Source organism: Neoarius graeffei, chromosome 15 (genome assembly GCF_027579695.1).
Source record: "Neoarius graeffei isolate fNeoGra1 chromosome 15, fNeoGra1.pri, whole genome shotgun sequence".
In the NCBI taxonomy this organism is placed as follows: domain Eukaryota; kingdom Metazoa; phylum Chordata; class Actinopteri; order Siluriformes; family Ariidae; genus Neoarius; species Neoarius graeffei.
Window position 1 is genome coordinate 29,214,500 of NC_083583.1, and position 22,853 is coordinate 29,237,352.

Below are 22,853 nucleotides of genomic sequence, written 5' to 3' on the forward strand. Positions count from 1 at the left end.
GGGGTACATTAGTGTAGATTGTACCTTGGGGGACAGAAATGGACTCCTACTGTACCCCAATTTCTGACAGTGTAGGTTCAAGTGATTTGATGTTGATAATATGTGGTTTGGCGGAGTTATGCACTCTACCCAGTGCCCTTCTAGTTTATTTATGTATTTATTTAGCTGAGTGAAATACATTCCTTGTGCAACAACTATATTTTAGGGTTTTGCTAATTTGATCAGCTAATTGCAAGCGTGATGATGACAAGAATAGTTTGCCTAGCATCTTGCTCGGTTAGTTATTTAACAACTGCTGGAGAGATGAGATTAATGCTAGCTTAATGAACTAATTAGCTGGTTAATGTTAGTGCAGTGTTCAGGTAGCTGGCTTAGCAAATCTTGCTATTCTACTATGTTTTTTGAGAAAAAGTAGTGTGTCCCTTAAAATCAGGACATGCCTAGCAATATACTTCTGTGTTATCTTTAGGTAGCTAGCTATGTAGCTCGATTTTAAATTTGTGTTGATCAACAGCACTGAATGTGCGAATAATAATTGTTTGTTTTTAGTAATATAATTTACATGTAATATAAGTACTGTTATTGCTGTAAAGCCAGCAATTTCATGATTGGGGAAATTGCGGCAAAGTAAATTTCTCATATTTTCATTACAGTGAAGGCCAGTGTCATGGAGTTTTACCTTCTTCTACAGTAGACTGTCATTGTGTCTGATACTGAATTACTCCTCAAGACTTTTTCCATTAAAACAGATCATGCTGCTGACAATTAAGAAACGGTCTTTAGGCACTGAATGGCTCTGTAGGGTCAAACCTGTCCATTCGCCATGAATGAATGTAGCTAATTGACCACACAGTGAGCGAACAATAGCATGTGGGGTCTTAGGAGAAAGGACCAGCCAGCAGGATAGAGACAAATCGAATCAGTCACACAAGGACCCCAAATAATGAATGCTGGCAGTGAAAAGAAAGGGCAGTAATTACAGAAGGGAACTTTCCTTGAGAGAAGCTGGGTCTGAGCGAGTCTACAATACATCTCCCTGCCACTTCGTGCCCAGAAACCGTGCCATAGTCTTACTTCACTTAATCTTCGTGATTAAGCTTTATGATTTCCCCCACAGAGCAACATTCATTCCTCTGCCATTCATTTCCTGTCTGGATTTTCAAATGCCATTGAAAGTCAAGCCCCAGTGTTGGTGTGTATGCATCTGTATACACAACGCATCGCTACGGTGGCTGGTGACATTTATATGCACTATTTTCACAGTTAAGTATCTCACGTTCTTTTTGTGAGTGTAGATCACGTCCTCAGGTAAACTGATGTGAAGCATGATTGTGAAACTGTAAAAGTGAAGACAATTTGGACTAAAGTACTAGATAGCTTTTGCTTTGTGCTAGATATCCATACCACCCAGGATAGAAGCTGTAGAGTAGTAGGGAGGAGACTGGGTGGTGACGGGTAGACAAACTTCATCAAAAAGAGAGACAGGAATTTTTAGGAATTTATAGTTAATATTTGCATGAATTTAACGTGCTTTATATATCTATTAGAAATGGAGTTAAATTGTTGCCTAAATTCCTCCCATTTGTAGACAGCAGGTTCACATCCCTGAAAAACAGCTCCCAGATTTACTTTTTTAAATGAATTTTAGCAACAGATTGTGTTTTCTCCCTGCCAAAGAGTGTCTAGTTCAGCTGTGTTCCACCATGTTTGCATTTCTAAATACTAAAGATGAGGGGGTGTCAAGAACAGGAAGGTTGTGAACACAATCAAGGAGTACAACATAAACCAGTGTTTTCTCCAGGTGTAGATTAGATTAGATTAGATAAAACTTTATTGATCCTTTTGGGAAGGTTCCCTCAGGGAAATTAAGAATTATTTAAATTAAGGAATTAAGGTGTATGCTACACTTCCTTTGATTTCATTGTTTCAACCAATCGCGTACATTTCATCATTTTCCTCAGATGCTTATATAATATTTCCCATGATTGTCGGACAATAAAAATATCGACTAATGCACCTTTAAGTATGTTAAACGTATATCAGACACCTACATTAGTGGAAAATGGCCATCCTAAAGTTGATTGCTGACCTATAACAGCATGTCCTGTATCACTTTATTTGTTATATTTTATTCGTTTATAGTTACGTTTAATTTTGTGGACTGTCCGCAAAATAAGTTAGTTGATGTTATCGCTTATGTTACATCAATCATAAGCAATCACTCACTTCCACACCAGCCTCTTTTTACTTCCGCCACCTTTGTTGGAGGAGGTTATGTTTTCGCCTCCATTTGTTTGTTTGTCTGTTCCCAATGTAACTCAAAAAAGTAGTGAACAGATTTTGATGAAATTTTGAGGAAAAGTGGGCCATGGGCCAAGGAACAATTGATTAGATTTTGATACAAATCCGAATATGTGGTTTTGCAGAGGTATGCACTCTACCAAGTGTCCTTGTAGTTTCTTTCTTGAAATTAATAAGACAAAAAAAATAATTTAAAAAATATACACATGTATATCATGTTACAGAGAAACCTGACAGCTTTATATCTGAATGATTTTCCCATACCTGAAAACCTACAGCTGTACCTCGGACTATTACGAAGTTCTGAAACTGGAGACTCTTTCCAAAATTGCTAAACAAATGTATTTGTTTACAGCCACACTGTAAACTTCACCATATAAATGATTACTTCCATTTTTAAAAATCCCTTTTTGGAGATTCTGTTCTATCCTATCTGCAAAGGGCCCGTGTAGCTGCTGACTTTCATTACAGCCAAATTGGAAGCACACTTGAGAGTTGATGGGAGATGAAGAGAGGATTGTCGACCCCTGATGTAGACCATCCACCGTACAAGTCCCCGTGTAACTTGTTACAACGGACATTTCTTCTAAAATTACCTTCTGCCCGTCTTACCAGTCAGTGTTGAGAATTCCCAGTGGTATTAATAAATATAATGAAACATTATTCTTAAAGGTATGAACTTATGCACATTACTGCATTCCAGTGTACACTGTATGGCCAAAAGTATGTGGACATCTGACCATCACACCCACATCTTAATTTCCCTGAGGGAACCTGCCCTAAGGGATCACTAAAGTTTTATCTAATCTAATCTAATCTAATGTGATTCTTCCCCAAACTGTTGCCACAAATTTGGAAGCACCCTGACCTCAATCTCCACTGAACTCTTTTGGGATGATCTGAAGCACTGATGGCATGGCAGGCCTCAACGGCTGACATCAGGGCATGAGCTCACTAATTCTTTTGTGGTGCACAAATCTGCTCACAAATCCCCACAACAACATTCCAAAATCTAGTGGAAAACCTGGGAGATTAGAGGCTTATATGGCAGCAAAGGAGAGACCAAATCCATATGAGTACCCATGGTTTTGGAATGGAATGGTGATGGTCATATAGTGTAACTTTGTAAAATAGTGTGTTAGTTTGTGTGTTTTGTTAAAAAAAAAAAAAAAAAAAAGATATTGTTTTTGTGCACATTTCCACATCCTCTCAGTGCAGTGCAGCATCTTGGTGCTCGTTATAATGCAGCACATTATTACACATGCAGAATTGATTAAGAAATAAACTGTGTGTGTGTGTGTCTGTGTTTATAGTGCGTCCACAGGCCTCTGTCTCCATAGATACCCTCTCAAACTGCAGTGTGTTGCACCTAGCGGATGAAGCGCTCGGATGGAGACCCGGGGATCGCTTAGTGGTTTCCAGCACGGATTATTCCATGTACCAAGCTGAAGAGTTCAGCGTCCTGCCCTGTCCCACCTGTACTGCACACCAGGTCAAAGTAGAAGGTCAGTGTGTGGTTTTTAAAGCCTCGACAAATAGCTCTTCTAACAACTAGTAGTGAATCAGTGTGTCTGAAATTGTGGTTTAAAATGTTTTTCTGCCAATCTGACGAACTTCATCCAGTCTCGCTGACTCACACAACTACTACGTAATGGTCTGTTCTGTTAAATAAAGTGGAGTTTCACACAAGCACCATTCTCCTCAGGCAACCTTATATTTAGGCTCTGATTAATTTTGGTTCTTTGACACACTTTTCACTCAAAAGCATGGCCCACTTTCCACAGCTCAGTTATTTCGGTGTTTCCCAACCCACAGACAGTTCATCAGTAGCTGTGTCTATATTTACATGCTTATGCGCTATTCAGGGCGGCGTGGTGGTGCAACGGGTGTCACTGTCACCTCATAGCAAGAAGGTTCTGGGTTCGAACCTCATGGCTGACTGGGGCCTTTTTGTGTGGAGTTTTCATGTTCCCCTCATGCCTATGTGGGTTTCTTCCTACAGTCCAAAGACATGTGGATTAGTTCAACCGGTTCTATTCACATCTATGGGCAATAGAGTAAGTGTGAATGGTTGTTCGTCTCTGTGTTAGTACTGGGATAGATTGGTGACCTGCCCTGGGTGTACCTCACCTCTCAGCCGAAATCAGCTGGATAGCTAGATTGGCTCCAGCTTCCCCTGTGACCCTGACAGATAAGCAATATAGATAATGGACGGATGGATGTACTATTTGAGACTATTTTAAGTAGCCTATACATAACTGTCTAGTGTGTTGATACTGAGAAATATGAACAAATCTAGTAGAGTAAAAAGAGCTTCAAAAAAGAGAATCTAACATCAGGTATCACTGAATTTGATCCAGCACTATTATTTACCCTTATATCACAATGCACAGGTGTTGACTGAGGTTTTCTAACAGCAGCTCTGACACTAGGGCCAACTGCAAACCAAGTCATAGATTCATCTCATCTCATTATCTGTAGCCGCTTTATCCTTCTACAGGGTCGCAGGCAAGCTGGAGCCTATCCCAGCTGACTACGGGCGAAAGGTGGGGTACGCCCTGGACAAGTCGCCAGGTCATCACAGGGCTGACACATAGACACAGACAACCATTCACACTCACATTCACACCTACGGTCAATTTAGAGTCACCAGTTAACCTAACCTGCATGTCTTTGGACTGTGGGGGAAACTGGAGCACCCGGAGGAAACCCACACGGGCACAGGGAGAACATGCAAATTCCGCACAGAAAGGCCCTTGCCGGCCACGGGGCTCGAACCCGGACCTTCTTGCTGTGAGGCAACAGCGCTAACCACTACACCACCGTGCCGCCCGTCATAGATTCATATTAACTTTAATATGTAATCCCTTCTGTAGTAACAACTAATTCATAGGGACTTATATGGATGTTCCTTAGTTGTGTTTTTCCTTACTGATTAGAGAACATCTTATGTTTCTTTCTTTTTTTTTAATGAATGGAGCCCTTGCATATGAGTCCACTTAAAAGAATGTCCTATTTACTTAGGTTCTAAGTTTCATCAGCCATTACATAGTAGGTATGAAACAGAATATGGGTACTTTTTTTTTTTGACAGAAAGGGAGGGGTGTATATTCGGAGACTGATCCCCCAGGAGGCATCAAAAATAAGTCACATGTAGAAGATTTTTACTTTCATGCAGGCAGGACTGGAATAGAAACCTCTGGAAGTGTTGCCAGTGTTTCTGGTTCAGGTTGAGGTTGAGCTTCAGCATGCTGTAGCCCTTAAATGGCGGTAGGTGCTTCACTGAGAAACTAAAGGCTAAAATAGTTGAACAGGCGCCACTCTGCAATTGACTGAAAGGAGTTACTGTTGGCTGTTGTTGGCTCTCCAGAGCCAACACCCTTTAGATGGATCTTGTATTTTATTCCATCAGGGTGTCCAGCCACCCTCCTCACTATACTCCAAGGAGTTGGTGGGGGAGACGGTTTAGTCACCGACTACCTAGCCGTGCATCAGGTCGTACTGGATGACACAGGATACCAGTAGCAGGTCTCCTGAATTGATCTGACTTGCATAGTGGTAAGGCTCATGTTTAAAAAACAAACAACAACAACAAAAAGATTAAAACAGATATGAATATTATGAATGTTTGTAGCACTAAACAGATACAGATAGTGGCATTGCAGTACACTCCTACTCCATGGTATACTATACCTTTTTATTCTATCCACATTCACTAGATATGAGCAATTGTGCGCTCTGATTGGCTACTTGACTACAAGGCTATCAGTTCATATACCGTGAGTAGAGAAAAACAAAATGGCGGAGCGTGTTGCTGAACCACCCGAAGATGAAATAAAAGCTCTACTCGAAAACAAAACCCATGAAAAAATTATCAAGTATTTAAAAGAAACAGAAATAGCTAAAAGAATATAGTCCCAACCCCAATATCTCCTGTTCCACACTCCAGGCCAGTCGGTGGCAGTAATACACCTTTAAGTTGGTTTGCCGACCGCCAAAAAAAAAAAAACAGAAGAAGAAGAGCACTCCAAATAATACAAAAAAAGCAACAAAATATGGAATAAAAGATTTGATGCTAAGGACATATCTTTTTTGTAAATTTTCAAGAATTATTATTAGGGGCGGCACGGTGGTGTAGTGGTTAGCACTATCGCCTCACAGCAAGAAGGTCCTGGGTTTGAGCCCAGTGGCCAACGATGGCCTTTCTGTGTGGAGTTTGCATATTTTCCCCGTGTCTGTGTGGGTTTCCTTCTGGTGCTCCAGTTTCCCCCACAGTCCAAAGACATGTAGGTTAGGTTAATTGGTGGCTCTAAATTGACTGTAGGTGTGAATATGAGTGTGAATGGTTGTTTGTCTCTGTGTCAGCCCTGCGATGACCTGGCGACTTGTCCAGGGTGTACCCCACTTCTCACCCATAGTCAGCTGGGATAGGCTCCAGCTTGCCCACGATCCTGTACAGGATAAGTGGCTACAGATAATGGATGGATGGATGGAATTAGTATTATAGCATTTTACACAAATTGCTACTGTCATTTCGCCAGTTTGTTTACATTCTAAGTGTAAATGATTTTGTCGGACGTTTTGTCTAAAGTTTTTATTTATCGAATTTGCAAACATTAAAAACAAAAATGTTCTGTTTCTTAAAATCCAGTGAATGTGGATAGAATAAAACAGCTATTCCACTCAATCTCATCGCACATGACTTATAGCCAACTCGGTGCTACACGCCTCGTCAGCTATCAGCTCATGTACGACTCGATTTCATGGAATAACTGTTAAATGTACTTGGTTATAACATGCGAGTTAAGACAGCTGGTGTACCCGATTGCTTGGTTTCGGTATGTTGGGAGCAGTAAGGTGAATTGCCTGGGATTGTCTAAGGAACAATTTGGTAAAGCTAATGTGCAAATCAGTGCCACATCAGAAAACAATGTCTGAGAATCAGTGATATAGGCACTATGAAAGTCTGCAGCAGTGTCACAGCTTAACAGTAATGACAAAATATTTCATATTTTTCAAAGCATACAAACAGTCCTGCCCCATGAGAATGTCAAGAGAGTTTAATTTGAAGTTGGATATATGCCATGTCTAATTAGCAATAAGGATTTGAAGTTCAGTATATATCTACCTTTTCATAATGTTTTTTGTACTTTCTGAACTTCTGTCTTTTTTAGTTTGCAGTTAGTATTTTACACCTCTGCAACAAGAAACATCCATCCACCCCATCCATTATCTGTAGCTGCTTATCCTGTGCAGGGTCACAGGCAAGCTGGAGCCTATCCCAGCTGACTATGGGCGAGAGGCGGGGTACACCCTGAACAAGTCACCAGGTCATTGCAGGGCTGACACATAGACAGACAACCATTCACACTCACACTCACACCTACGGTCAATTTAGAGTCACCAGTTAACCTAACCTGCATGTCTTTGGACTGTGGGGAAACCGGAGCACCCGGAGGAAACCCACGCGGACACGGGGAGAACATGCAAACTCCGCACAGAAAGGCCCCCGTCAGCCACTGGGCTCGAACCCAGGACCTTCTTTCTGTGAGGCAACAGTGCTAACCACTACACCACCCAGTAACAAGAAACATGAAAAAGGTCATTTAAAGCTAAGAATAATAAGCTGAACTTGAACTGTTAAGTGTTGTTTGTAAATCTGAAGCAAAAATGATAGGTTTATTTCCACCACTCACTCCTGAGAGATGAGATATAGATTTGACAGAATGTGAGCAGAATGTTTAAGTTTGTTTGCTGTGCAAGAAATTTGTAAAATCTTTGAAAGGTTTCAGTGGAATAAATGTGAGTGGAAGTGGTTTAAGTAGCTGTTTTGCCAAGCATGCTCTCTCTCGGATTCCACTGGGATGTTTTCACAGATGGGAAGGGTGATCAAATGGGAAAAACGATTCTAGATAATTTCATGACCCAGATTTTTTCTCAGACAGAGTTACATGACACAAGTCCTGTAGAATCTCCCCCATTTCACCCCTGAGGATTTTTCAGTTATGAGTTGCATTGCGTCACACTAAGGAAGAAAGCTTACAAGAATAAATAGCTAGGGCTCGTCAGACTCTGTGGTCGAAGTGTTGGATTCTCTGCATGAAATTTTCCCCTGTGTTTTTTTGGAGGTTTGGACATGTGTTTTCCCCTCCGATTGACTTTTACAGGAATTGTATACAGCACTCTGGCAGTCGATAGATGCCAAAGACTATCAGGGCCAAATAGCGTTCATCATGCAGAAAATAGATGCTGTTATGTGCAGAGGAATCTTTTTGCTCATACACTTTGGAATGGGTCCTCGATGATTCTCTACAGGGGGGAAGAAAATGTGAGAAAGTACAGGCATAAGTCTTTTCACAGGTCATAAAAAAGCAACAAGGTGACGAGGTAGACAGACAAGCAGCCAGAAATACCTGAGTATGTATCGATTAGACAGTGATGTATGTATGCACTGTGGATATCATAGGGGAATTTTATGCTTTAAACATTTGCAACCCACCAAGACCAAGGTATTACGGTGATGTGAGGTGGTGCATTGGGTAGTGTTTCCATCTCACAGAGCCAGGGTCGTCTGGGTTCTCCAGTTTCCTCCCACCTCCCCACAAAATATCATGCTTCTAAGTGAAGCGGCTATGATAAATTGCCACAGATGCAAAGGAGTACGTGATTTAAAAAAAAAAAAAAAAAAAAAAAAAAAATATATATATATATATATATATATATATATATATATATATATATATATAAGAACCATCACTGAGACCAACAAGCTGATACACAGTACAGCAACAGTAATCATGGAGATGCTTGGACACAAGGTGGGCTCGGGACATAAACAGTATCCACCATGGAAGAGACGATTAGAGGCCAAGATAAAGGCAGCACGGAGAGAAGTTAGCCAGCTAGCTGAACTACAGAAAGGGAACATGGTGAATAAAGGGGCACCCAGTAAGTACAACTCACTCTCCATACCAGAGGCACTTGAAACTGCCAAACAGCGACTAACAGCTCTGGCCACCCGGTTGAAGAGATACACCAAGGAAGGAGAGGCCAGGAGAATAAACAAGCTGTTCTCCACTGAACCAGCCAAGGTGTACTCTCAGTGGCAGGGAAACAACAACCGGTCAGACCCACCAAGAGCTGAGGTGGAAAAATACTGGAAAGACATATGGGAAAGAAAGGCATCACACAACACCGATGCCCAATGGTTAGTGGACCTAAGACCTGACCACAGCAACCTCCCAGAACAAGAACCAGTAACCATCTCAATGGCAGACGTCCAAGAAAGAGTGTCAAAGATGAAGAGCTGGACAGCACCAGGCCCCGATATGATCCATACGTACTGGCTGAAGAAGCTAACTGCACTCCATGAACACCTAGCAGCACAGATGAACCAGCTGCTGAGGGATGGGACCCACCCAGAATGGCTAACCCAAGGCAGGACAGTTCTAATCATGAAGGACCCCCAGAAGGGACCCATCCCATCCAACTACCGGCCAATTACCTGTCTCTCCACAACATGGAAGGCCCTGTCAGGCATCATTGCGGCAAAAATGAGTAAGCATGTGGCTCAATACATGAGCGAGGCACAGAAAGGGATTGGCAGTAACACCAGAGGAGCCAAGCACCAGCTACTGGTCGATAGAACAGTCGCCCGAGACTGTAAGAAGAGACAGACCAACCTGTGCACTGCCTGGATTGACTACAAGAAAGCCTATGACTCAATGCCACACACATGGATACTGGAATGTCTGGAACTGTATAAGATCAACAGGAATCTAAGGACCTTCATCCAGAACTCAATGGAAATGTGGAAGACAACCCTAGAGGCCAACTCAAAACCCATTGCCCAAGTCAACATCAAGTGCGGCATATACCAAGGAGATGCGCTATCACCACTGCTGTTCTGCATAGGCCTGAACCCCCTCAGTCGGATCATCACGAAGAGCGGCTACGGGTACCGACTACGTAGTGGGGCAACAATCAGCCACCTGCTCTACATGGATGACATCAAGCTGTATGCCAGGAACGAGCGAGAAATAGACTCGCTGATCCACACCACCCGGATCTACAGCGATGACATAGGGATGTCATTCGGATTGGACAAGTGTGGCTGGATGGTCTCAAAGAGAGGCAAGATGATCCGGACTGAGGGGATTGACCTACCAGAGGGCAACATAGGTGATATCCAAGACAGCTACAAGTACCTTGGCATCCCACAGGCTAATGGAAACCATGAAGAGGCCACAAGGAAGTCAACCACAGCCAAATACCTCCAGAGAGTAAGGCAGGTCCTGAAAAGTCAGCTGAATGGTAAGAACAAGGTCTGAGCCATCAACATGTACGCACTACCAGTCATCAGATACCCCGCTGGTATCATAAACTGGCCAAAGGAGGAGATAGAAGCCACAGATATCAAGACTAGAAAGCTCCTCACCATGCATGGAGGGTTCCACCCCAAGTCCAGCACCCTGAGACTATACACTAAGCGGAAAGAGGGAGGTCGAGGGCTAGTGAGCGTCAAGACCACGGTCCAGGATGAAACATCGAAAATCCGAGAATACATCAGAAAGATGGCCCCAAAGGATGAACTACTAAGTGAATGTCTCAGGCAGCAGAACCCTGATGAGAGTGCAGAGGAGGAGGAGGAGGAACAGACAACCTGGAAGGACAAACCCCTACATGGCATGTACCACCGTCAGATAGAGGAAGTGGCTGATATCAAGAAATCCTACCAGTGGCTGGATAATGCAGGACTGACAGACAGCACAGAGGCACTAATCATGGCAGCACAAGAACAGGCCATAAGCACAAGAGCCATAGAGGCCAGGATCTACCAGAGTAGATCAGACCCAAGATGCAGACTGTGCAAAGAAGCCCCTGAAACAGTCCAGCACATAGTAGCAGGGTGTAAGATGCTAGCTGGATCAGCGTACATGGAGAGGCACAACCAAGTGGCTGGGATAGTATACAGGAACATCTGCAACCAGTATGGAATAGAAGTACCCAAGTCCCAATGGGCCATACCACAGAAGGTGGCTGAGAACAACAGGGCCAAGGTTCTGTGGGACTTCAGCTTCCAGACTGACAAACAGATCCTGGCTAACCAACCGGACATAGTGGTGGTGGACAAAGAGCAGAAGAGGGTAGTGGTGATAGATGTGGCAATCCCAGCTGACGCCAACATCAGGAAGAAGGAACATGAGAAACTTGAGAAGTATCAAGGGTTGAAAGAGCAGCTGGAATGGATGTGGAAGGTCAAGGGTTGCGTGGTCCCCGTGGTAGTGGGGGCACCTGGGGCAGTAACCCCCAAACTGGGAGAGTGGCTCCAGCAAATCCCAGGAACAACATCTGAAGCCTCAGTCCAGAAGAGCGCAGTCCTAGGAACATCGAAGATACTGCGCAGAACCCTCAAACTCCCAGGCCTCTGGTAGAGGACCCGAGCTTGAGGATGACATGGATACCACCCCCCCCACCCCCCACCCCACCGGGGGTGAGAAGGAGATTTTTTTAATATATATTTTATTTATTTAATTTTTTTTTGAGGGTGGCATGGTGGTGTAGTGGTTAGCGCTGTCGCCTCACAGCAAGAAGGTCTGGGTTCGAGCCCCGTGGCCGGCGAGGGCCTTTCTGTGCGGAGTTTGCATGTTCTCCCCGTGTCCGTGTGGTTTTCCTCCGGGTGCTCCGGTTTCCCCCACAGTCCAAAGACATGCAGGTTAGGTTAACTGGTGACTCTAAATTGAGCGTAGGTGTGAATGTGAGTGTGAATGGTTGTCTGTGTCTATGTGTCAGCCCTCTGATGACCTGGCGACTTGTCCAGGGTGTACCCCACCTTTCGCCCGTAGTCAGCTGGGATAGGCTCCAGCTTGCCCGCGACCCTGTAGAACAGGATAAAGCGGCTAGAGATAATGAGATGAGATATTTATTTTTGTGTGTGTGCATGGTGGCATGGTGCACTGTGACCAAACTGGTGTCCCATGTGTGGTGGATTCCTGCCTCATGCATGGTGTTCCTAGCTTTGGATTCATTTCAATCCTGATGAGGATAAAACAGTTACTGATTGATGAATTCATGACTAGCACAAAAGTATGGAATCATGTTAATTGTTAAATTCTATATACACCTGCATTCTGTCTACAGACCGTGTACTTTCATATCAGGAACAGAAATTATTTAATTATTGTTTTAAATTCCAGGCAAGAGAAAGGAACCTTTTTTTAATCAGCTAAGTTTTATTGTCAGAAACAGCAGATACAAAATTTTAGAGTGACTCATGGTTCTGTTGCTTGACTGTAAATGAAAAAAGAAAGAAATTGTAAAAAAAAAAAGTAAAACATTAAAAGGTTCAGGTATTCTGAAACTTGTGGTTGTCATTGACAGGGCTGTAAGTCTACAACAATATCAGAGATTATGTCTCATGATTGTGGCAAAGCAAAAGGCTTTTCCTCAAGGACTATTAGGAGATTTTGAGCTAACCACGGCTTAAATTGACTCTGCAGTGCGCATTTACAGAGACATAATCTCTGCTATTTTTGTGGAGGACAATCCTCTTTTCTCCATGTCTCTAATCATTATGACAAAGAGTCATAAGTGTGTATTGGCTAGCCTTGAAGTAATGATTATCAGTGACAACCAGAGGTTTCAGAAAAATGGACCCTTTTTCTGTTCTACTTCATTTACAATTCTTTTTTTTTTTTTGATTTACAAAGAAGCAAAAAGAAATACCAAGCTGCTTTAAATTTTGCATACGCTATTCCTGACAATGATAATGAAAAATCATTTTATTTTTTAACTTCTCTTACTGACAAAAAATAACACAACCAGAAAGTACAGGGATCGGCTGTCCATCTCTAGCGATGATGACTGCTTCATTAGGATGCGCAGAAACGCAGATGGGACGCGAGGCCCGCACCAGAGCGCACCAGACTTATTCTCCTTTCCTAATGAAGCGCCTTGCACAGTAAGGTAAGACTAACGATGTCGTGCCCCCATCATGTTGTCTCTCTGGACCTCCAGACCTGATACCAAGTGGTGCACAAAAGTGCCACAGCTCTGATGGGTATCGAAGTTGCCCCACAGTGACTGCTGAGTGATGCCATCCATTGGCCATTTCAGTGGCTCTTCCGCATGCCATCTGGTGGTGTGTCATTGACCCTGTTGGGTTCATCTGCCACACTGCACCAAAAAGCACCCTGCTGCCAATGCCTTATTGATGATGCACTATACCCATAGCTGGAACCCAGGCAGGTGCTACCACTCTGGGTCAGAGCAGACCTGGGAGCAATGATGATTAAGGGGTAACTCCACTTTCCCCAATACTCAAGTCCTCCTGGACCTGAGACTCACCAATGGTTGCAGTTTAAAGTTATACCCAAGACTATGGACCAGCTACATGTTTTTATTACAGTATATTTCACTTTATAAGCCATATGTTCCTCAACAATTTGTCCACCAGTGAAAAGGGACCACCGAAGGACTTTTGGTGACCAGATAGTTTATGGGTGGTGGACTGTTCTCAACAGCAAATTTTATTGGGCACTTAAATGGACATACCATCCTTGTTGGTCTACCTTACAGGTGTACAGTTAGTCTATAGCTTATGACTCCAGCACCTGTTACTTCCTGTTACTGTCTTCCTGTGGAGCACTTTAACCTGAAAGTCCTCAGCATGCTTCATGCAGCGATGATGTTCAGTTGGCTAACACAATCAATATGATGTAACTGGGAAGCAAACAGACTTTGTGCGGAGGCTTCACTCTGATGAATATTCTGATGATTCATCATGAGCTCATGAATATGTTATGTGACCAAGGCATGTCCAAGCTGATTCATTCCAAGCACTGCACAAGTTTCAATAGCAGGCTATACTCAGAATACTCAACCCTCAGTTGGTTTCCCATATCACCTGCAGTTTTTCTTTTTTGTTTGTAGATATGAAACAAATTAAGCAGTTTTTCCCTACTTGTATACTATATAATTTTTGTACTTCCAGGAATTTGCCATAGTTTTTGATGTATGAATTATATAAACTTGCCATGAAATTGTAATAGTGCCATCTGCAGTACTGGAGTACTTGGATGTTCCCCATGGAGGAAGCCATGGCCTAATGGTTAGCGAAGCAGCTTTGGGACCAAAAGGTTGCTGGTTCAGTTCTCTGGACCAGCAGGAATGGCTGAAGTGCCTTTGAGCAAGGCACCTAACCCCCAACTGCTCCCCAGGCTTCTCTGGGTATGTTGTGTGTCGCTCTGGATAAGAGCGTCTACTAAATGCCTGGAATGTAATGTAAATTGTATGCGATGGCCAATGCGAAACTGCAGAAGCTTGCAAAAATGATTTTGTCTTTGTCAACCCTTGTAGATATTATCTCTAAAATATGCTGAGGGATGAAGACCAAAGCACATTTCATGTTCTGAGCCAAACATACATGGGTCCACGTATAGTATGTGGATTTTTTTTTCTGATCAACAATTAACATTTACATTTATCTATTAAAATGTTTTTGTTCAAAATAACCTGTTAGTGAAGCCATTTTTTCAGGATTTGACCCCTTGTTTGATGAAATTCAACTGGCGAACCAGTTTGTTCGTTGACATTTTAAGCAATGAGTAACTGCTGACGGGCAGCACGGTGGTGTAGTGGTAGGCACTGTCGCAGGACAAGCAAGAAGGCTCTGGGTTTGAGCCCAGTGGCTAACGAAGGCCTTTCTGTGTGGAGTTTGCATGTTCTCCCCGTGTCCGCGTAGGTTTCCTCTGGGTGCTTCGGTTTCCCCCACAGTTCAAAGACATGCAGGTTAGGTTAATTGACCGTAGGTGTGAATGGGCGTGTGAATGGTTGTCTGTGTCTGTATGTCAGCCCTGCGATGACCTGGTGATTTGTCGAGGGTGTACCCCGCCTCTCACCCATAGTTAGCTGGGATAGGCTCCAGCTTGCGTGCGACCTTGTAGGACAGGATAAGTGGCTACAGATGATGGATGGATGGATGGAGTAACTGCTGACATGCCAACTAACGTCTCGCTGTCCTGGCATGCAGAAGAAATTAATTTCCATCATTATTATGTAAAATGGGCGGCACGGTGGTGTAGTGGTTAGCGCTGTCGCCTCACAGCAAGAAGGTCCTGGGTTCGAGCCCCGGGGCCGGCGAGGGCCTTTCTGTGCGGAGTTTGCATGTTCTCCCCGTGTCCGCGTGGGTTTCCTCCGGGTGCTCCGGTTTCCCCCACAGTCCAAAGACATGCAGGTTAGGTTAACTGGTGACTCTAAATTGACCGTAGGTGTGAATGTGAGTGTGAATGGTTGTCTGTGTCTATGTGTCAGCCCTGTGATGACCTGGCGACTTGTCCAGGGTGTACCCCGCCTTTCGCCCGTAGTCAGCTGGGATAGGCTCCAGCTTGCCTGCGACCCTGTAGAAGGATAAAGCGGCTAGAGATAATGAGATGAGATTATGTAAAATTTAATACTATATTTATTTTAAATCTGAGCGATCATGGAACATTTAGATTTATTATTGTGTATTTCATTGTGCCACTCTCTGGTTCACTTTGTAGTTCACTCCCTACTTCATTACATAGTCCACTCATACCCCTTTTCAACCAAGAGGGAGCACGTTCTGTTCTTGTTCACGCACCAAATTTTGAACCGTTCAGAGCATTTCGACCAAAAATGAATAGGTTCAGAACCTGAACCAGCTGGAACCAAAATACAGCTGGTTTTTCCAGCATGAACCATGACGACATCAGTGGGCATGTCATTAGTTTGGAGAGGGAGTGGAGCTCAGCAATGGAGAATGCAATGGAAAAGGATACATCTTCAGAAATGGACCGAAAACAAACATCTGCAATAACAGAACAAAAGCTTGCAGATAATCAGTGCACATCACCATCTTGCTACTACCATTTACTCCCGCTGTGAATTGTGCAACGCCCACCATTCATGACTCATCCTTGATTACAACGATTTCACTCAAAACTGGTGAAAACGTGGGCTGGTTCACTAGCTGGTACCAAGGTTCAAAGAATCCTGAATGGAATTGGTTCAAGAACCTGTTCCCTGTTGGTTGAAAAGGGGTAACAGTGAGGGGTGAGGATGAACACTCGCAGCTTTATTCATATTTTAATTCTAATTAAATTCTTATTAAATATAAGTAAGCCAGCAAAATAAAATTAGTGTGTTTGGTTTTTTTTCTGAAATATTTTTTTGTTTTTCTCAGTTACCATGGTGAGCTGTGCACTCATAAAGGCCTATTTCTGGCTGTTAAAAGCACCCTTCAGAAGGAAACTCTTTAGTTTAATGCTCTTCATTAGAGATTGGTTGGACAGCAGGCACTGCCAAAAAGCACTCAGCCCATAATGCTTTGTGCTGAAAGACACAATGAAGTGTAAGCATGTGAAGTAAGGAATGTCAAGTATTTTTCTGAAGAAAAATGGAGAGCAACACAATACAGAGTAAGAAAGAACAGCAGCACAGGGCTTTTCTGTCAGTACAATGAGTGCGATCTTTCCAAGTAGTGTTATAAAATATAGAATTACTGTAAAAGTCTTGGTAGGTTTCGTGCACCCACTGATACAGTGACAACCTGTGGTTAAAAGCAGTATGTGGTGTGGTAGCAGAATTCACAGATTCCAGTAGAACCTGACAGGGAACGAAACATGAACTATCTCCAGAGGATAGTCATATATCTATCGATCCCTCAGAGAAACACCCTCCTGGTTCCAATCAACCATGGATTACGTGGTGCACTCTGAACAGACTGCAGGCATGCATGGGGAGATGTAAATCTAATATGGTGAAGTAGGGATACACCAAAGATGTAGTAGACTGCAAGTGCGGACAGGGCCACCAGACTATGGAACATCTCCTGAGCTGTGGCATGCTGCATGACACATGCATTGTAAAGGACCTGGCAGAAGCCAACAATGTGGCGCTCAAATTTGCTCGCTATTGAAACGATGATAACTGTAAAAAGTGACTATAATAAAGTATACCAAATATCTACGTGCATTAATACAGATACAAACGAGGATATAAATTTTTCAAACCTGGTTAGCGTCTTTTATATTTTCTCGACATGTTTTGCGATATAACCTACAAATCTCAGCCCAAATAAAGATCAGATGGAGGGGGCATCTAACACGACTGTCACTGACAGGCTGCATGAATCTACAGGCTAGAAATTTGCCCTAGCCTTGCTTATTCATCCCATTCTGTGTGTTTTCTTATGACCATTGTTGGTGCTCTTGAGGTTTGATTGTCCAAGCATCCAAAATAATCCACTTTAAGACATTTTTTAACAGCAAATAATCTGGGGTGGGTTTCCCAAAAGCATCGTAGCACAAAGATCATCGTGAAATGGTAGAGTGAGCATCACAATGAACACTCTCTCTCGTAGTTAAGATGATCTTAGAGGCTTTCGGGAAACCCACCGCTGATGTGGATGCAAAAAGCAAAACCTTATACTGATGTATTTTTATCTTTGAAAGACAGAGACGGACTTATCCCTGCTAGTCCGTATATATTTGGGTGGTAGAATGGATATTAGAATGATATTTAAGATTTTATTAACCACAACCGGTGGCACAGTGGTGAGCACTGTCGCCTCACAGCAAGAAGGTTCTGGGTTCGAGCCCAGTGGCTGATGGGGGTCTTTCTGTGCGGAGTTTGCATGTTCTCCCCGTGTCTGCGTGGGTTTCCTCCGGGTGCTCCGGTTTCCCCCGCAGTCCAAAGACATGCAGGTTAGGTTAAATGGAGGCTCTAAATTGACCGTAGGTGTGAATGTGAGTGTGAATGGTTGTCTGTGTCTCTGTGTCAGCCCTGCAATAATCTGGCAACTTGTCCAAGGTGTGCCCCGCCTCTCGCCCATAGCATACATGTCAACCTTTGGTCAATCAAACCTGTATAACCAACCTCCAAAATCCGTATTTCCCTTATAAAATCCGTATAAGATGCAAATTAAAATAATTTACCTAAAATTTGAATGATAATTAACAATGATATATCCCAGTTACTTTTTATTCAATATTAATAACAATAAACCTTCAGAATGAATACAAAGCTCCAATGTTTGACAAAAACACAAAGTGTTATCAGCGTAGTTATGAAGGAAGTACTTCGTTGTTTGGAGACAGGTTTCACCGAGCGGCTATTATGCGCGAGACTTCATATTAGCCACAAAGTCAGGAAAGTCTGTTTGTAAAATTACGTTATAATGACCAAATACAATGAAAAGTATTTTTCCAGTCTCACCTGTGAAAGGTAATCCCATGTGATCTCGTTTGGACGGTAAACCTGTTGGTACAGTTAAACGCAGCACATGAATGAGGCATCTTTATTCTCGGCTACTGTCTAGATGCTATACCAGAGATGGTTGAAGAATCTCCACTTTGCCACATCCAATATGGTGGCGAGGATGACGTATGATTCTACGCAGAAGGCGGCGTCTATGTTTATATGTCTATGACTTCACGGTTGGCGGGATTCTCGCAATGCGGTGTGCGCATGATCAAAAGTGGAACGAAGTCTCGCTACCACAAGATAACACGCGATTTCATAAGACTCTTTACTGGCTGTCTGTGGTGTACAGTACGTTTGTAAATGTTATGCGCTCTTTTATCATCGTGGGAATTGATTATAGCTCTAAATAAATATTGACGTTTTTTTAAAGAATCCATATAACTTTATTTATACGCCCGTATACTACATTTATCGAATCAAATCCGTATAAAATACGGACATTCTGTATAGGTTGACATGTATGCCATAGTCAGCTGGGATAGGCTCCAGCTTGCCCACGACCCTGCACAGGATAAGCGGTAATGGATGGATGGATGAACCACACTCACACATAAATACCCAGTACTATACAGTTTTATTTATACTGTACATTCATTTTTTACATAACACCTGAAGTATATTTCATTGTAGGTAAGTGAACCTACTGTGCTTTTCAACTGGTACTTACTTGGTTAATCCCTGAATTTTAGAGGACTGTGAAACAAAGTGCTACTCTCTAATTTAATCCCCATGGCACACAAAGCTAACAGGATGAGGGCAGCAGGCAGTGCTTTGTGTGCTGCTTTGTTAAAATTCTTTAAAAAAAAAACACTTTATAGACAAACTTACGAATCAAATCTTAATCTGTCTGAGAGAATTCCAAACACATATTTACTGACTGAGTCGAGCCAGGTTTATGTCCAAATTTAATGAGAGGCACTGAATTAGAACAGATACAGTTTGCTTTGAGATTTAGGAGATCAGTATTCTTTTAATATTTATGATTCATAGAGATGAAATACCCACATGCATGAATACTCTGAGGATTATAAGTACACACTCATTCTGGAATTGAAGTTGGCTGTGCCTTGAGTTTCAGAAATTTCTTATGTGTCTGAGGCGGTATAGGCCTGTCAGTTTTCTCCTCTATTCCATAATATTGCAGGAGATTTGCTATCTAAGCTATGTGGTGTCAGCCAACTATGAGTAATGACTCCTATGAATTTAGTTTTGCAAGCAAAATAGCTTGTAGTCCGCAAGCATAGCAAGAATGTAAATGTATTCAGTTCAGTGATTAACAAGCTAATTTTCATGAATTCAAAAATGCAATTTGATAAATAAGTTGAATTTTACATTCTGTTCCCTTTAATTACATTAGCCTTACCGGGTAACTCAGTCAAAAAAATGGATAGCTAGTCGTGAATTTGCTTACTTTTTTGCTTTACTTTACTTAACTGGTCTGCTTATTGGTATTACTGCTACACTGAGACCTTTGAAGAGAGGGTCACTTGTAATATTTATCAGTTATTCCACGAAATCGAGTCATACATGAGCTGATGGCCGATGAGGCACGTAGTACCCAGTTGGCTATAATCCAGTACGATGAAATTGAGTGGAATAATTTGTTTTATTTTATCTACAGTGGTGCTTGAAAGTTTGTGAACCCTTTAGAATTTTCTATATTTCTGCATAAATATGACCGAAAACATCATCAGATTTTCACACAAGTCCTAAAAGTAGATAAAGAGAACCCAGTTAAACAAATGAGACAAAAATATTATACTTGGTCATTTATTTATTGAGGAAAAGGATTCAATATTGCATATCTGTGAGTGGCAAAAATATGTGAACATCTAGGATTAGAAGTTAATTTGAAGGTGAAATTAGTCAGGTGTTTTCAATCAATGGGATGACAATCAGGTGTAAGTGGGCACCCTGTTTTATTTAAAGAACAGGTACAGTATCTATCAAAGTCTGATCTTCACAACACGTTTGTAGAAGTGTATCATGGCATGAACAAAGGAGATTTCTGAGGACCTCAGAAAAAGCGTTGTTGATGCTCATCAGGCTGGAAAAGGTTACAAAACCATCTCTAAAGAGTTTGGACTCCACCAATCCACAGTCAGACAGATTGTATGCAAATGGAGGAAATTCAAGACCATTGTTACCCTCCCCAGGAGTGGTCGACCAACAAAGATCACTCCAAGAGCAAGGCGTGTAATAGTCAGCGAGGTCACAAAGGTCCTCAGGGTAACTTCTAAGTAACTGAAGGCCTCTCTTACATTAGCTAATGTTAATGTTCATGAGTCCACCATCAGGAGAACACTGAACAACAATGGTGTGCATGGCAGGGTTGCAAGGGGAAAGTCACGGCTCTCCAAAAAGAGCATTGCTGCTCGTCTGCAGTTTGCTAAAGATCATGTGAACAAGCCAGAAGGCTTTTGGAAAATGTTTTGTAGACGGATGAGATGAAAATAGAACTTTTTGGTTTAAATGAGAAGTGTTATGTTTGAAGAAAGGAAAACACTGCATTCCAGCAAAAGAACCTTATTCCATCTGTGAAACATGATGGTGGTAGTATCATGGTTTGGGCCTGTTTTGCTGCATCTGGGCCAGGATGGCTTGCCATCATTGATGGAACAATGAATTCTGAATTATACCAGCGAATTCTAAAGGAAAATGTCAGGACATCTGTCCATGATCTGAATCTCAAGAGAAGGTGGGTCATGCAGCAAGACAACGACCCGAAGCACACAAGTCGTTCTACCAAAGAATGGTTAAAGAAGAATAAAGTTAATGTTTTGGAATGGCCAAGTCAAAGTCCTGACCTTAATCCAATGGAAATGTTGTGGAAGGCCCTGAAGCGAGCAGTTCATGTGAGGAAACCCACCAACATCCCAGAGTTGAAGCTGTTCTGTACAGAGGAATGGGCTAAAATTCCTCTAAGCCGGTGTGCAGGACTGATCAACGATTACCGGAAACGTTTAGTTACAGTTATTGCTGCACAAGGGGGTCACACCAGATACTGAAAGCAAAGGTTCACATACTTTTGCCACTCACAGATATGTAATAATGGATCATTGTCCTTAATAAGTAAATGACCAAGTATAATATTTTTGTTTTAGTTGTTTAACTGGGTTCTCTTTATCTACTTTTAGGACTTGTGTGAAAATCTGATGATGTTTAGGTTATATTTATGCAGAAATATAGGAAATTCTAAAGGGTTCACAAACTTTCAAGCACCACTGTACATTCGCTGGATTTTAAGAAACAGAGCATTCTTATTTTTACTTTTTGCAAATTCGATAAATGAAAACTTTGTATAAAACATCCGACAAAATAATTTCCGCTTCAGCAGACTTCTTAAAAACCTATCGTTGGCTGCATGAATTGACTTTAGTGTTGTTTTTTTGTAGAAAGTACCGTCTTACTGTCATGCCAAGGTGTTGAACAGCTTTAGACATTTATTTCATTCTTCCTTGGACATTTCAGTTATGTAATTTTCAAACTTCTTTGAACTTTTGAACCAGTGTAAAAAAAAAATTCAACAAATTTTAATGCTTGAAAATGAAGAATGTAAACAAACCGGTGAAATAACAGTAGCAATTTGTGAAAAATGCTATAATAATAATTATTATTGAAAAATAAAAAAAGATATGTTCTTACCATCAAATACCGTACTTTCATTCCATATTTTGTTGCTTTTTTTGTATTCTTGGGGGCTTTGTTTTCAAGTAGAGTTTTTCGTTCTCGGTTGGCTCAACAAAATGCTCTGCCATTTTGTTTTTCTCTACTCATGGTATATGAGCTGATAGTCTAGTAATAGAGTAGCCAATCAGAGCACACGATTGCTCATATCCAGTGAATGTGGATAGACTACAGGCATATCGTTTAGGTATCCCTTGGCTTGAATGGACATGATATCTTAAGAAGTTCCAGTTACTGACTGTGGTCCTCCTTGTTTTATGTCAACAATTTACATGGAAACACACACACGGACTCTTACTAATTCTGTTGAGACCTGCGTGTCTCTGATTGCTCCTGACCTCCAGTCTCACGGGCGTTGCTGCATATTTCTTTCACACTGGCAAGAGCTTCCAAGTGCTCGTGTTTATTCTATCTTCAGGGCAGATTAGAATTCTTTGGCTTTCAAAACCACGGAAAACAAACACGCGACCGCTGTCATCAACCCGAGATCAGCTGTCATGACGAAGAAGCACTGGTAAAACAACACCGATAATTGCTCAGGCCTCAAGGCTCTTGGATTGAAACCACCCCTCTCCTTTTAC

The 22,853-nt window shown here is 42.2% G+C and overlaps 1 protein-coding gene across 2 annotated transcripts in view; it reads left to right on the forward strand.

Annotated features, from left to right (window-relative positions):
• cemip (cell migration inducing hyaluronidase 1) overlaps positions 1-22,853 on the forward strand; it is a 365,428-nt gene that overhangs the window by 178,678 nt on the left and 163,897 nt on the right. For both annotated transcript variants that reach the window (XM_060941115.1, XM_060941116.1), the window contains exon 11: positions 3,615-3,806. In XM_060941115.1, coding sequence (XP_060797098.1) covers positions 3,615-3,806 — 192 coding nt within the window. The remainder of the gene's footprint in view (positions 1-3,614; positions 3,807-22,853) is intronic.